Source organism: Panthera tigris, chromosome B1 (genome assembly GCF_018350195.1).
Source record: "Panthera tigris isolate Pti1 chromosome B1, P.tigris_Pti1_mat1.1, whole genome shotgun sequence".
NCBI classification, from domain to species: Eukaryota; Metazoa; Chordata; class Mammalia; order Carnivora; family Felidae; genus Panthera; species Panthera tigris.
This window is the reverse complement of record NC_056663.1, coordinates 200,737,722-200,749,856: the sequence shown is the minus strand read 5'-3', so window position 1 is coordinate 200,749,856 and position 12,135 is coordinate 200,737,722. Positions and strand designations below refer to the sequence as shown.

The following is a 12,135-nucleotide window of genomic DNA, read 5'->3' as shown; positions in this document are numbered from 1 at the left end:
GGGTCACAGATGCGGTGGCCGCAGAGTCTGACAGCAGAGGACCGGGGCCGGTAGAACGAGCTAAACACGCCCCCCACCCCTATAACCTGGGTGGAAAATAACATCTCCGAGCAGCAAAATTCTGGGTAAAAGGGACGGCCTTGGCCTCTGGAGTGCGCAGAATCCCTTGCTCTCGTCCTCCGAAAAACAGATAATTTCCTTGCGTGAAGCCGGGTGATCATCGGAGCGTTTCCAGCGGCGCGGAGAACGTGCTGGTCGGCTCGGAGTTGGCGTCACCTGCCGCGTCTGATTATAGCTTTCCAGCCGCTCACTGAAGCCCGTGTGTTTATTTTAAGAACTCTTTCAATCTGAAAAAAAAAAAAAAAATGTCATTACTGGCATTTCTGTCGGACTGTGACCTGTGATAATTGCATCTGGAAGGTTCTGGAATCAACATATTCCGCTTTCAGTCTCCTCCTGTCGCCTTCCTTTCCAGGAAACCAGGAGCTCCTCAGAGAGCATCATTTCTGTACCTGCTTCCAGCACCTCGGGGTCTCCGAGCCGCGTGATCTATGTGAGTTGGGAGAGTGGGGAGGCCCGTGGTGGGAGGGTCCGGACCTGGGTCATGGCCAGGGGTGCCCTTGGGGGCCGGGGCGTCCTCAGGTGCTGGGGTGCAGAGCCGGGGCTCTCGCCGCGGCCGTGGGGTGCAGACTGGTGCAGACTTCGGGAGGTTAACGCCGAGCTTTCGGTGAGGACCATCACGTGACCCCGCAGCTCCTGGGTGACGTGGTGGTGGTGCCCAAAGAGATGTGCTCACAACTGTTGTCCATAATGGTGTCGGCTCAACACCGCCCGAAAAAGTGACACTCGGCACACGGGGGACCGGGCTGGTGTCACCAATAGGCGTGCAGATCTGCACCTGCTACCTGGGAAGCGTTTCTAACGTGCTCCTACGAGAAGCTTGTGAAGGATAATCTATGTTATGCGGTCCCGTTTTCATTAAAGAGTGTACGTGTGTATGCGTGTGTGTGCGCATATGGGTATATATGTGTACAGATGTATGTGTGTTTACATACGTGTGTGTGTGCATATGGGTATGTGTGTGTGTGTGCATATGGGTGTGCATATGGGTATATCTCTGTACAGATGTGTATATACATGTATAAATGTGTGTGTTTACATATGTGCATGTGTGCATATGGCTACATATGTGTATGGGTGTATGTGTGTGTGTGCATATGGGTATATGTGTGTACAGATATGTGTGGGCGTGCACATATGAGGATATACATGTGTAAATGTATGTGTTTACATATGTGTATGTGTGTATGGGTATATATGTGTATGGGTGTGCATATGTGTGTGCATATGGGTATATGTGTGTACAGATGTATGTGTGTTTACATACGTGTGTGTGTGCATATGGGTATATGTGTGTATGGGTGTGCATATGTGTGTGCATATGGGTATATCTCTGTACAGATGTGTATATACATGTATAAGTGTATGTGTTTACATATGTGCATGTGTGCATATGGCTATATATGTGTATGGGTGTATGTGTGTATGTGTGTGCATATGGGTATATGTGTGTACAAATGTATGTGTGTTTACATACGTGTGTGTGTGCATATGGGTATATGTGTGTACAGATGTGTGTGGGCGTGCACATATGGGGATATACATGTGTAAATGTATGTGTTTACATATGTGTATGTGTGTGTATGGATATATATGTGTATGTGTGTGCATATGGGTAGATGTGCGTGCAGGTGTGTGTGGTATGTGTATGTATGTGTGTATGCACACACGGGTATACACATGTGTAAATGTATATGTTTACATATGTGTATGTGTGCATGTGGTATATGTATATATAGGTATATTGTGTGTGCACAGATTTATATGTACATGTGCATATGGGTATATGTATGTGAAAATATGGATTTGGCAAGACCTAACCCAGTGCATAGTGCATCGCTGTCATTAAAAATAGTAATCGTGATAGTATCTTTTTAAATGTTTATTTTTGAGAGAGGGAGAGAGAGACAGAGCAGAGAGAGAGGGAGACACAGAACCCGAAGCAGGCTCCAGGCTCCGAGCCATCAGCACAGAGCCCGACGTGGGGCTCGAGCCCACGAGCCGTGAGATCGTGACCTGAGCCCGAGTCGGACGCTCAACTGAGTGAGCCACCCAGACGCCCCAAACACGAACCACTCTTTTAAACACACTGGTGTTTGTGAAAGACCAGGTATTGTTGTGACCGTGCAGTGAGCAGAGACACTGGTCACTGTTGTCACGACTACTTGCAAGGCTCCGCGACAGTCCACAGTGGCGCTTACTGGGTTTGCCTTCGACTGAAGCAGACCGGCCTCAGGCCAGAGCACCCCGGCTGTCCCTCCCCCATTAGCGTGGTGCCCGCTCCCAGTTGGCGCACGTCCTCGACCTCCCTCACCGAGGAGGCGTGAGTCCTGCGAGACGAGCCCTTCCTATCTCGGGGCTCTGCCTTGCTTTTGCTTTCGTGTCTTTCCTGGCATCTGCTGTTGCCCTACTCTGCGCCTGACCCCGTGCTTGCTGCCAGACCTCGGGAGGGTGGCCCTGGTCCCCGTGGCGGCTCGGTATGCTTGGAAGGACGCCAGCAGTCTGGCAGCTCACCGGTGCGAGAGGAAAGATGAATACCATCGTCCCCCGCCAGTGCCCGCGTGGCCACTGTTAATATTTTGGAGCATGCCCCGTGGGTCTCTGGGTCCCTTTTCTCTCTGTGTATTTTCTTTTAAGCACAGTGAGGTCACACTGAATATTTGTTGCAGCCTCTGTTCACCATGGCAGTAAATCAGTAACTAGGCATACGTAACATCAGCATTATTGCGTTATGACCTATTATTATGGACAGCTATCGTAAGTATGATGTCCTGTGTGGCCGTGTATTGTTATTGTTTATTATGCCGGGTGGAGTGTGGGAGAGAGAAAGGCGCAGGGAAACCACATGAACCTGTACACACGCCCCAGTGGCCCTCCGCCAGTCAGAGAGCCTGTTGTCACGGCGACCGCCGAAGGCTTTGGCGGGAGAGGAAATGGGTCTGTGAGCCCCGCTAGGCGGGACAGATGCCCCAGAGCCAGGCGGAGCCACTTTCCGGGGTGGGAGCGGGCAGTAATGGCGCCATCAGGCCGCCTCTGCGGTCCCTGCTGTCAGGGGCCGACCCAGGTCAGGGCCGGCCTCACTGACCCGGGCACCGCGGGGCTGGGACGGCCGCGGGCAGATGCTCTGATCGGGGTGGGGTCCCGAGGCAGGGACTGGGGGGAGGCACCTGCAGGCCTTGCCCCGCCCCTCACTCCACTGTCAGCTTGAATTTGATGTCCGCGGAATCCAACAGGTGGTGTCCCCATTTTACATGCGGAGACGGAGGCCCAGAGCGTCCTCCTGACTTTGGCAAATGCCCCGTGGATTTTAATTCAGTTCTCAAGCACGTCCCAAGGACCTTGCCGTGCCGGGCACGGAGTCAGGGAGAAGGACTCCATCATGAATCAGAGACTCGTTGGGCCCCCAGGAGCCGCAGGCCCAGACAAGGGGAGACAGACACACCTACCAACGTCTGCACCTTGACTTAAAGGAGACAAACACAAACGTGAAACCAGATGGCGGAGGGGAGCAGGGACGGTCTCCCAGACAGGGAGGCCTGGACTGGGTCTGGAAGAACAGCCAGGCAAAAGGGACTGCGATGGGCGTGGCCTAGAGAGAGAGAGAGAGAGCGCACGGGAGTGCAAGCTCACAGCAGGTGCCAGGCCCCCGGGCTCTGGATGGCTGGGCAGCCATAAGGAGCTCCTTGTGGCAGGTAGCATGGCTCTGAGGGGCGGGTCACTAGGACAGGCATAGGCACAGGGTCCCCTGAGGGACAGCTCAGAAGTTCTGATCAGGGCCCATCCCGACTACGGACAACAGACTTAGAAATTTAAAAAAAAAATTTTTTTTAACGTTTATTTATTATTGGGAGACAGAGGGACATAGAGCGTGAGCAGGGGAGGGGCAGAGAGAGGAGGAGACACAGAATCGAAAGCGGGCTCCAGGCTCTGAGCTGTCAGGACAGAGCCCGACGTGGGGCTCGAACTCAAACTGCGAGATCATGACCTGAGCCGAAATCGGTCACCCAACTAACAGAACCACCCAGGGGCCCCCAGACTTAGGATTTGAACTCAGGTCCTCAGAACCCTGCCCAGGCTCCAAAGGGAAGAGTCAGAGATCTGAGACCTCACACATTCACTCTCTCAACCTGTGTCACAAACGGCAGCATTCACCCCGAGAGCACCCACCAGACTCATGAGAGCCCTGGGGTCAGGTGGTCAGGGAAGGCTTCCTAGAGGAGGTGGGCTGGGGCTACTGAACCGGGGGCTGAGCCTGGCATGCGGGGGCACAGGGAGGAGACCCCTCAGGGCCAGCAGGCTGGGAATGTCAGCAGCGCACTTGGGGAACCACAGCGAGGGCTTGCGTCACCCACCCAGAGGGGCTGGAGGGCAGGGTGTCGTCGCTGGGGCTCCAGAGACGCGGCCCTGGCAGGGAAGGGGGCGATGGTGGGGAGCACGGCTCTGGCGTCAGACAGCCTGGGCCTCTTCCCGCCCACGCCTCCCTGGCTGTGTGACTCTGGGCGAGCTACCTAACCTCTCTGGGCTCTGGACTCGTCGTCGATGAAGTGGAGCGACCGTGGGTGCCCCCAGCACGGGCTCGCTCTGAGAATCTGGTGAGCCAAGAATAGAAAGCTTAGTCTCGTGCCATCCCGGGCAAGAGCTCGTGGTATCGGCAGCTGCTGTTGGCGACGTTTGTTCGGAGCAAGTGCGGCAGGAAGGCCCCCAGGAGGCTCTTGCTGGGTCCAGATGTGAGCGGTGAGGGCCTGGACCAGAGCCGCCTGGGCTGGAAAGGGACAGCTAGTCGCACAGCGGACAGGAGCGTGGGGCCCGTGCCGGCCCTGGTACGGATGCTACGGGACACCGGGGCCGAGTAGAGGCTTCTCTCCGGGTCTGGGGAGAGCCGAGCCGGTGGGGACAGCCTGACCGCCACCTTTGCCCACGGCCGGCGACGCCAGGCTGAGACGGATCCCGAGAGGGGAACGCGGTGGGGAGGAGGTGACCCCGTGCGTCGGCTCCGGGACGGGTGGGCACGTGGGCACCTGCAAGGGGAACGTGGGGACCGACACAGATAATCGTCCCCGCCGTGACCGCTGGGGGTCAGGTTGCGTGTGTGCTCCTGCCCAGCTCTAGCACCTGTTTGAGCCTGTCGTGTGCCTCCAGGCAGCCCCCGGAGCCAGGGAGGGGCGGCAGCCGGGGGCAATAGCCTGGGAGCAGTGGGGGGCGGTGCAGGGGGGAGGCTGGGCCGAGTCACAGGGGAGCAAGGGGCCAGGAGGCCCTCGCCAGCGCAAGCGAGTGTCACCAGTGAGCGCCTGCCGTGGGGCGGGGCGCGGTCCTTGCCCCACCTGAGCCCGGGGCCCAGCCGGCCTGTCAGACGCCAGGCACTTTGCTGCCGTATCTCAAGAGCTCAAAATTGCTGCGTGTGCGTGTGTGTGTGTGTGTGCGTGCGTGTGTGTGTGTGTGTGTGTATGGGTGTGTGTGCGTGTGCACGCGTGTGTGCGTGTGTGTAAGGGTGTGTGTCGATGTGTACTGGTTTGGGAGGGTGACGTTATGTGTGCGTGTGTGTGTGCGTGTGTGTGTATGCGTGCGTGTGCGTGTAAGGTTGTGTGTCGATGTGTACTGGTTTGGGAGGGTGCCGTCATGTGTGCAAGTATGTGCTGTTGCACGGGAGTGGGGGTGTGTGCGTGTGTGCGCACGCGTGTAAGGGTGTGTGTCGATGTGTACTGGTTTGGGAGGGTGCCGTCACGTGTGCAAGTATATACTGTTGCACGGGAGTGGGTGTGTGGGTGTGAGTGCGTGTGTGTATGAGCGAGCGTGTGGGCCCGGGTGGCGCGACCGTGCATTGGCGTGGGTGTGGGAGTGAGGGTGACCGGTGCGTCTGCGAGTGTGGTGTGGGAGAGGCTGTGGGTTGTGCAGATGTGTGTGCCAGTGTGTGGCCGGGGGCACGAGCCAGTTGGCGGCTGTGTAGGTGGCTGACTTCCACAGTCTTAGACGGGACGTCCTCTGGGCACGCGTGCGGGTGCAGAAGCGTCTACCCCGGTGTTTGCACACTTGCTTGCGTCGCACACCGTGTGCGTATAGACGCGTGCGTGCGTACGTGTGTTTGGGCGGTGGGCCGAGCCTCACGGTCTGCCGGGCTCCGCACCAGGCAGGTCACGGGCTCCGCGTCTCTGATCCCCGAGCCGTCCCTGTGGAAGCTTCCGGCTCGGCGGAGGGGGTCTGCCTGAGGGACGCTTCCTCGGGACCACGTGGTCTTCCGAGGTGGGGCCGAGGGCCTCAGGCCCACGTGACAATGAGACACACACACACACACACACACACGTGTGTGCCTTTGCCCCTTCACCCCGTGTCACCGCGACGTGGCTCTGGGCCACGCGGCTGCCGGAGCACCTGCTGCGGGCCGGGCCCCGGGGCCGCTGCCCTGTGGCGTGTGGGGCCGACGGCGCCCTCTGCTGGCTCTCTCCTCTCAGGCGAAGCTGGGCGATGAGATTCTCGACTACAGGGACCTGGCCGCCCTTCCCAAAAGCAAGGCCATCTACAACATCGACCGCCCCGACATGATCTCCTACTCGCCGTACATCAGCCACTCGGTGGCGGACAGACAGAGCTGCAGCGAGGTAGGGCACCTGCGCGGGGGTGGGGGGGGTGGGGGGGTGGGGGGGGAGGGGTGCCCACGGCAGGGGCCCCGTCCGCTTCCGCCCCCTCTGACGGCCTGTGCGCCTCCCCTTGAGGGAGGCCGCAGCGGGTGCTGCCCCTAGCCTCGCGGGCCACGCGCAGCAGGCTGCAGGGCTGAGTCGAGAGGAGCCCCCCGAAACGGGAGGGAACGCGGGAGACGTGCCCCAGTGTAGCGAAGCGCCGGGAACCGAGCGACAGTCTCCTTCTCTTCGGTTCGGGACGATTCCCCTACTGCGTGAATCGTGTCCTTCTCCTCTCTCCAGAACATTCCTGGCCTGGCCGCCGTCCTCAGCGGCTGGCCTGCCCCTAAGTCTCGGGACTTCCTTGTGTTGGTTCGACCCCCTGTTTGGGGCGCAAATGACCGATTCCCTAGTGTCCGTGGGCAGTGTCCCTCCGTGGTGAAAATGCTCCACTTTACGTGCAGCCCCCTGCTGATTTTCCCTTGTCTTCGGTGGCGTTGAGGCTTGCGTGTGGCTGTGGGCGCCCGGGATAGACGAGAAGAGCATTTGGCCGGCTGTCGGCCTGAGCGTGTGTGCTGTTCGTGTGTGGGCGACCCGGACGGGCCCTCCCCTGGGGGCAGGAGAACCCGGGACCTTTGCACATCTCCCCCGGGGCCTTCCTGTTTGCTTCTCTGGGAGCGAGGCTGAGGCTCGGGGACACCATGCTCGGGGGCGGGTGCAGCCACGGAGGCAGGTGGGAGGGTGAGACGGACCCCGCTTCCCTTGCTCCGCGGCCAGCGGGCACCCCTCCTGACTGGCTTCTGCCGCAGGGGACCCCTGGGACCTGAGGACCAGGCGATGAGCCCCGTCAAGAGGCAGGGCAGGGAGCGGTCACGGACCTGGGCTCTGCACGGGGCTTTGGCATCCAGCACCGGGTCCAAGCTCCAATGGACAGCGCCGGAAGAGGGTCAGAGAGGTCAACGCCCTTGGCCGTGGTCCCCCAAGTGGCGAGCCCCAGCCGAGACAGGATCCTTTCTGCCCCAGAGACCACATTCTGGCTGTTTCCTTAACCGCCCCTCACGTCGCCTCGAAGACAGGGGAGCCAGGTCCAGAGGGCCGGGTTCGAGTTCCCCGTCCACCCGCTGGCAGCCGTGCGACACCCCGCCCTCGCTGGCTGGAGCCTGAGGTTTCCCGCGCAGACGGGGGCTGGGAAGGGCCACGCGCGCCTGTGGGTGCGGGGTGTGGTCGCTGCCCGTCCTGCTTCCACGGGTCACATGAATGTCGGCAGACACGCACACGGTCCGCGCTGTGGCCTCTGACCCTGCACCCCTCCAGTGGGGCGCACTGTATGCGGGTGCTACCCGCGGGGGGGTGGGGGTGGGGGTGGGAAGGGAGGTCCCGGGTCAGATGTGTTCACACTGAGGCTCTCCTGCCAGATGCAGGGCAGCCCGGGGCACAGAAATCCTCTGTTCAGGGACCGGTCACGCCGTAGTGTCACGGTCCCTACTCCCCCCAGGCCTGCTCACTCTGCACGGACACCGGGCTTTCCTGTGTACCCGTGGCCCGTGGCCCCGCACCTTGGGAGTGACTGTCCCAGGATACAGATGAGGACGCAAGGCTCAGGGGCCGTGCTGGCCCAGGGCCGTGCGTCTGACAGAGGCAGAGCCCTGTCACCAGGGGTCACCAGCTCTGGTCACCGTGGCCCCCCTGCCGGCGTCTGCCATTGTCCTGAGGTGTCAGAGCCCCCTCGCTCCCTCAGCTCGGGGCCCCTGAGGGCTCCCCCCTCTCCAGGCCCTGCCACACCCTGGCTGGGAGCCTGCTTGGTGCCAGTCTCCCCGGGGACCCTTCTGTGGGCACATGACGGGGTGGGGACTGGGAAGCCACAGGAGGCTCAGGGCACCGCGCTGAGCAGACTTGGGCCTCAGGGCTGGAATTCTCTGGAATGGCAGCCGTCCAGCAGTTGAGCACCAGTGCGGGAACCCAGCAGGGAAAGGAGAGCAGGCTGGAAGCTCAGAGATCTGGCTTCACCTCTCTGAGCCTCAGTCTCCCCTTCCGTGAAACGGGGAGATTGGGAGACACTTGCCCCTTTCCATTCTGAGGAGAAGGAAACCCCAAACCCCGAGGCCCCGAATCACCCTCCTCTTCTCTGGGCCCCTTTTGTCTCCTTTCCGGAGAAGACCGAGGCAGATGGACTCACAGGATGTTGCCACCCTGGGCCCTGACCGTCTCCCTCTAGGAAAATATGTCTTCACGGGAGAGCAGTGGGCGTAGGGCGCACTCAAAGAAGCGTCCTGGGGAACCTCTTTCCTGGGGTGCCATTGGCCCTACTTCTCCAAAAAGGTCTTGGCTCCTGGGTCGTGTCTGGTGGTAGGTTCCTTGCCCGTTTGGAGGAGGGTCTGGTCGTGAGGATGTGTCTGTGCCCTGGGCTGTTTCTTCTTCCCCACGTGACCTCCTGGTGCCAAGGCACTAACAGGCCACTCTGTTGTGTCCACAGTCCCCACAGGTACTCTCGCCAACGCCGACAGAGGTAACCGCCTGCCCCCCGGCCCGCCACCCTCCCACCCCGTTTGTTCATGGTGCTTCCCCCCCCCCCCCGGGTTATAAAGATAACCGCCACGGCACCCCCAGCAGGGCCTCTGTGGCTCCTGACCGTGGGGTCTGGGGCCACGGTCCTTGGTGGCCTTAAGTGCTGTCCTCGGCGTTGGTTATTTTTATAATCACGTCTCATCACGTCTCATCTGCATGCCCCCTGTGCACCTGTCGGCCCTGTAGTCACAGACACGTGGGACGTGGCTCTCTCGAGGTCTGGGTCATGGCTTTCTTTTAATTTTTTTTTAACGTTTATTTATCTTAGAGAGAGAAAGAGAGAGAGACAGAGCATGAGCAGGGGAGGGGGGGAGAGAGGGAGTCACAGAATCCAAAGCAGGCTCCAGGCTCCGAGCCGTCAGCACAGAGCCCGACGCGGGGCTCGAACCCACGGACCGTGAGATCCTGACCCGAGCCGAAGCCAGATGCTCAGCCGCCTGAGCCACCCAGGCGCCCCACGGCTTTCTTTGGAGAAAAACCCCGGGAGCCTGGGTTGGCCCAGGGCCCACGTCACTCCTCTGAGTGGGACGAGGAGGCAGCCAGACCCTCGCAGATGAATATTCCAAAAGCGTTCCTCTGTCAGATTTATAGTGAGCGGCTCCGGGTCCCTGTTTCCAGCCTCAGCCAGTGACGTGGACAGCTGTCAGTCAGACTTCCATCTGCACTGGCGTCGGACCCTCGGGTCCGGGAACGCGGCGACACCGGGACGGTGGTTAGCTCGTGTAGAGCTTCTACAACCACACGTGGCCGGCGAGCCCCACGGACAGGCTAGGCGAGGAGACAGGGCGCCCGTGGGCTGGAAGCCGGCCCGAGGGGCTGAGCAGAGGACGGCCAGAGATGCCGCCGCCCCTGGGGCGAGGGGGCCCCTCACCGTGGGTGGGGACGAGCCACACGGGCTCAGGGCCCGGCCGGCAGGTGCGGTCGCGGCACGAGGGCCGGCCTGAGCACAGCCTGGAGGCGGGTGTGCGGGCAGGCTTCGGGGACGGCGGCTCAGTGGGTTCGGTCGGAGGGCAAGCCTCAGGAGGCAGAAGGTAAAGCCCAGAAAGGGCGAGAGCCGGGAGCGCCAGACCCACACTCTCGTCGCCCGTGCTTGTCCCCGTGCCGGCCTTCAGGGCCCAGCCAGCGGCGTCGGCACCACGGCATCCTGGGCCGTCTCACGACTGCGGCCTTCGTGCCCTGCAGCCTGGCCGTCCCCCGTCCCTGCTGCCGGGTCATCTCACGCCGCCTGCCGCCCGCTCCAAACGGTTGCCCGTCCTGCTTGAACGGAGTCTTGTGGGCCAGTGTTTGCGGGTCCGATTCAACCGAGCCTTCGGGCCTGGGAGGGGTGCTGTGGTGCCTCTCGGGCCCGGGAGCCCCCGTTGTGGGGCAGGCGGGGGCGGGGGTGAAGAATGCAGAAGCTCAAGGTTCTCAGAGACCTGGTGGTTGCCAGGACCCCGGGTGCCGGGGAGGGGGTGGGGCAGGAGCACAGGTGCAGCCGGGTCCCTCTACCACCTTTTGGGGAGCCCGGACACAAGGAGGGGCTGGTGGGGACCCTGCCCTCTGGGACCCGGGGGCACAGGGACCGGGCTCAGGCCAAGGCGGGGTGGTGTCAGTGTGAGGTCGGGCCCCCACCTGGCCCTCCAGATGTGCCCTGGCAGGTGCAGAGGCTTTCTCCCTGGGGCCACGTTGAGTCAGCCCCGAGGGTCTGGGGGGCGAATGCCAGGAGGAGGGTGGGCGGCGGGCGGGGCGGGCAGTGCCCTCAGCTCCTGCGTTCACCAGGCCGCCTTCCCTCCCAGGGGGATCAGGACGACCGTTCGTACAAGCAGTGCCGGACCTCCAGCCCCAGCTCCACCGGCTCCGTCAGCCTCGGGCGCTACACCCCCACCTCGCGGTCGCCCCAGCACTACAGCCGTCCAGGTACTTGGCGCCCGCGGCTTCCCTGACCCCGGATGAAGATCTGCTTCCTATTGCCCTCCCTCTCTTTCGAATCGTGCCTTACTTTACACACCTGGTAAAGCGACGGGCCGGGCGTGGGGTTCCCGGTGGGTGACGGGAGAAGCTGTCCGTTTAACTCGCCCGTGGTGGTGGGGACGGCAGAGGCGGCTGGTGAACCCGCGGGTCAGAGGGGCCGTCCGGGAACACGCAGGCAGCACCGAGCGCTCAGAACCGAGCTGGTGTTTCGGTCACGGGCGGCAAGAAGGTTACGGAGCGTGAGTGTTGGAGACCAGAAGCCCGTCAGTCCCGGGCTCACCTGGGGTCTGAGGGGCTTCGAGCCGTGAGGACGGCGTCAGCGGCCAAAAAGAGAGCCAGCTTTCTTCACGCGCAGCTGGGTTGGTGGCCCCAAAGACAGCCCCGTGGAAATTGGCGAGAGGCCAGGGGCGGGCCCGTCCCCGCAGGGGGACGCCCGGTGCGGGGTGCTCCCCCCCCCCCAGCGCGCCTCCTTCCCTGCCTGGCGCCCGGCTGCGTATTGCTGTCCCTTAGCTTTGAAAGCCCGCCGCCGCCCTCGGTGTGTCAAAGCCGCAGGACGCTCCACGCACACTCTGCCTTCGTGAGGGATTTTTCCAAGCCGCTTCCTCCGTGGCGGCTGCTGCATGGCGCCATTTCCACGTCCATGGACTCCGGCTCTTAGTTTCACAGCCTTTGTGGAAAAATCAACTCATTCGTCTGCAGTCCTTTCCATTGACTCCCTGCTGTGTCCTTGGAACGTCCCGCTCACTGGGTGTCTGGAAAGTGGATGAGTCAGTGTGTGTGTGTTGGGGGGGGTGTGGATGAGTGTGTGGGTAGATGGAGGGGGGAGTGACTGTGTGAATGAGTGTGCATCTGGGTGTGTGTGGGTGAGTGAATGAGTGAATGAGTGTAT

General features: G+C 61.4%; 1 protein-coding gene across 18 annotated transcripts in view; it reads left to right on the top strand.

The window, feature by feature from the left end:
• The window catches only part of ABLIM2 (actin binding LIM protein family member 2), a 140,179-nt gene that overhangs the window by 81,426 nt on the left and 46,618 nt on the right, over positions 1 to 12,135 (top strand). For 17 of the 18 annotated variants that reach the window (XR_006217108.1, XR_006217107.1, XM_042985053.1 and 14 more), the window contains exons 9-11: positions 476 to 553; positions 6,567 to 6,713; positions 11,072 to 11,192. Coding sequence is in view for 16 of the 18 variants with exons in the window: in XM_042985053.1 (XP_042840987.1) it covers positions 476 to 553; positions 6,567 to 6,713; positions 11,072 to 11,192 (346 nt within the window). In the remaining 2 variants the exon portion in view is untranslated. Of the gene's footprint in view, positions 1 to 475; positions 554 to 6,566; positions 6,714 to 9,204; positions 9,238 to 11,071; positions 11,193 to 12,135 lie in introns of all 18 variants that reach the window. The other variant, XM_042985054.1, reaches the window with a different exon arrangement.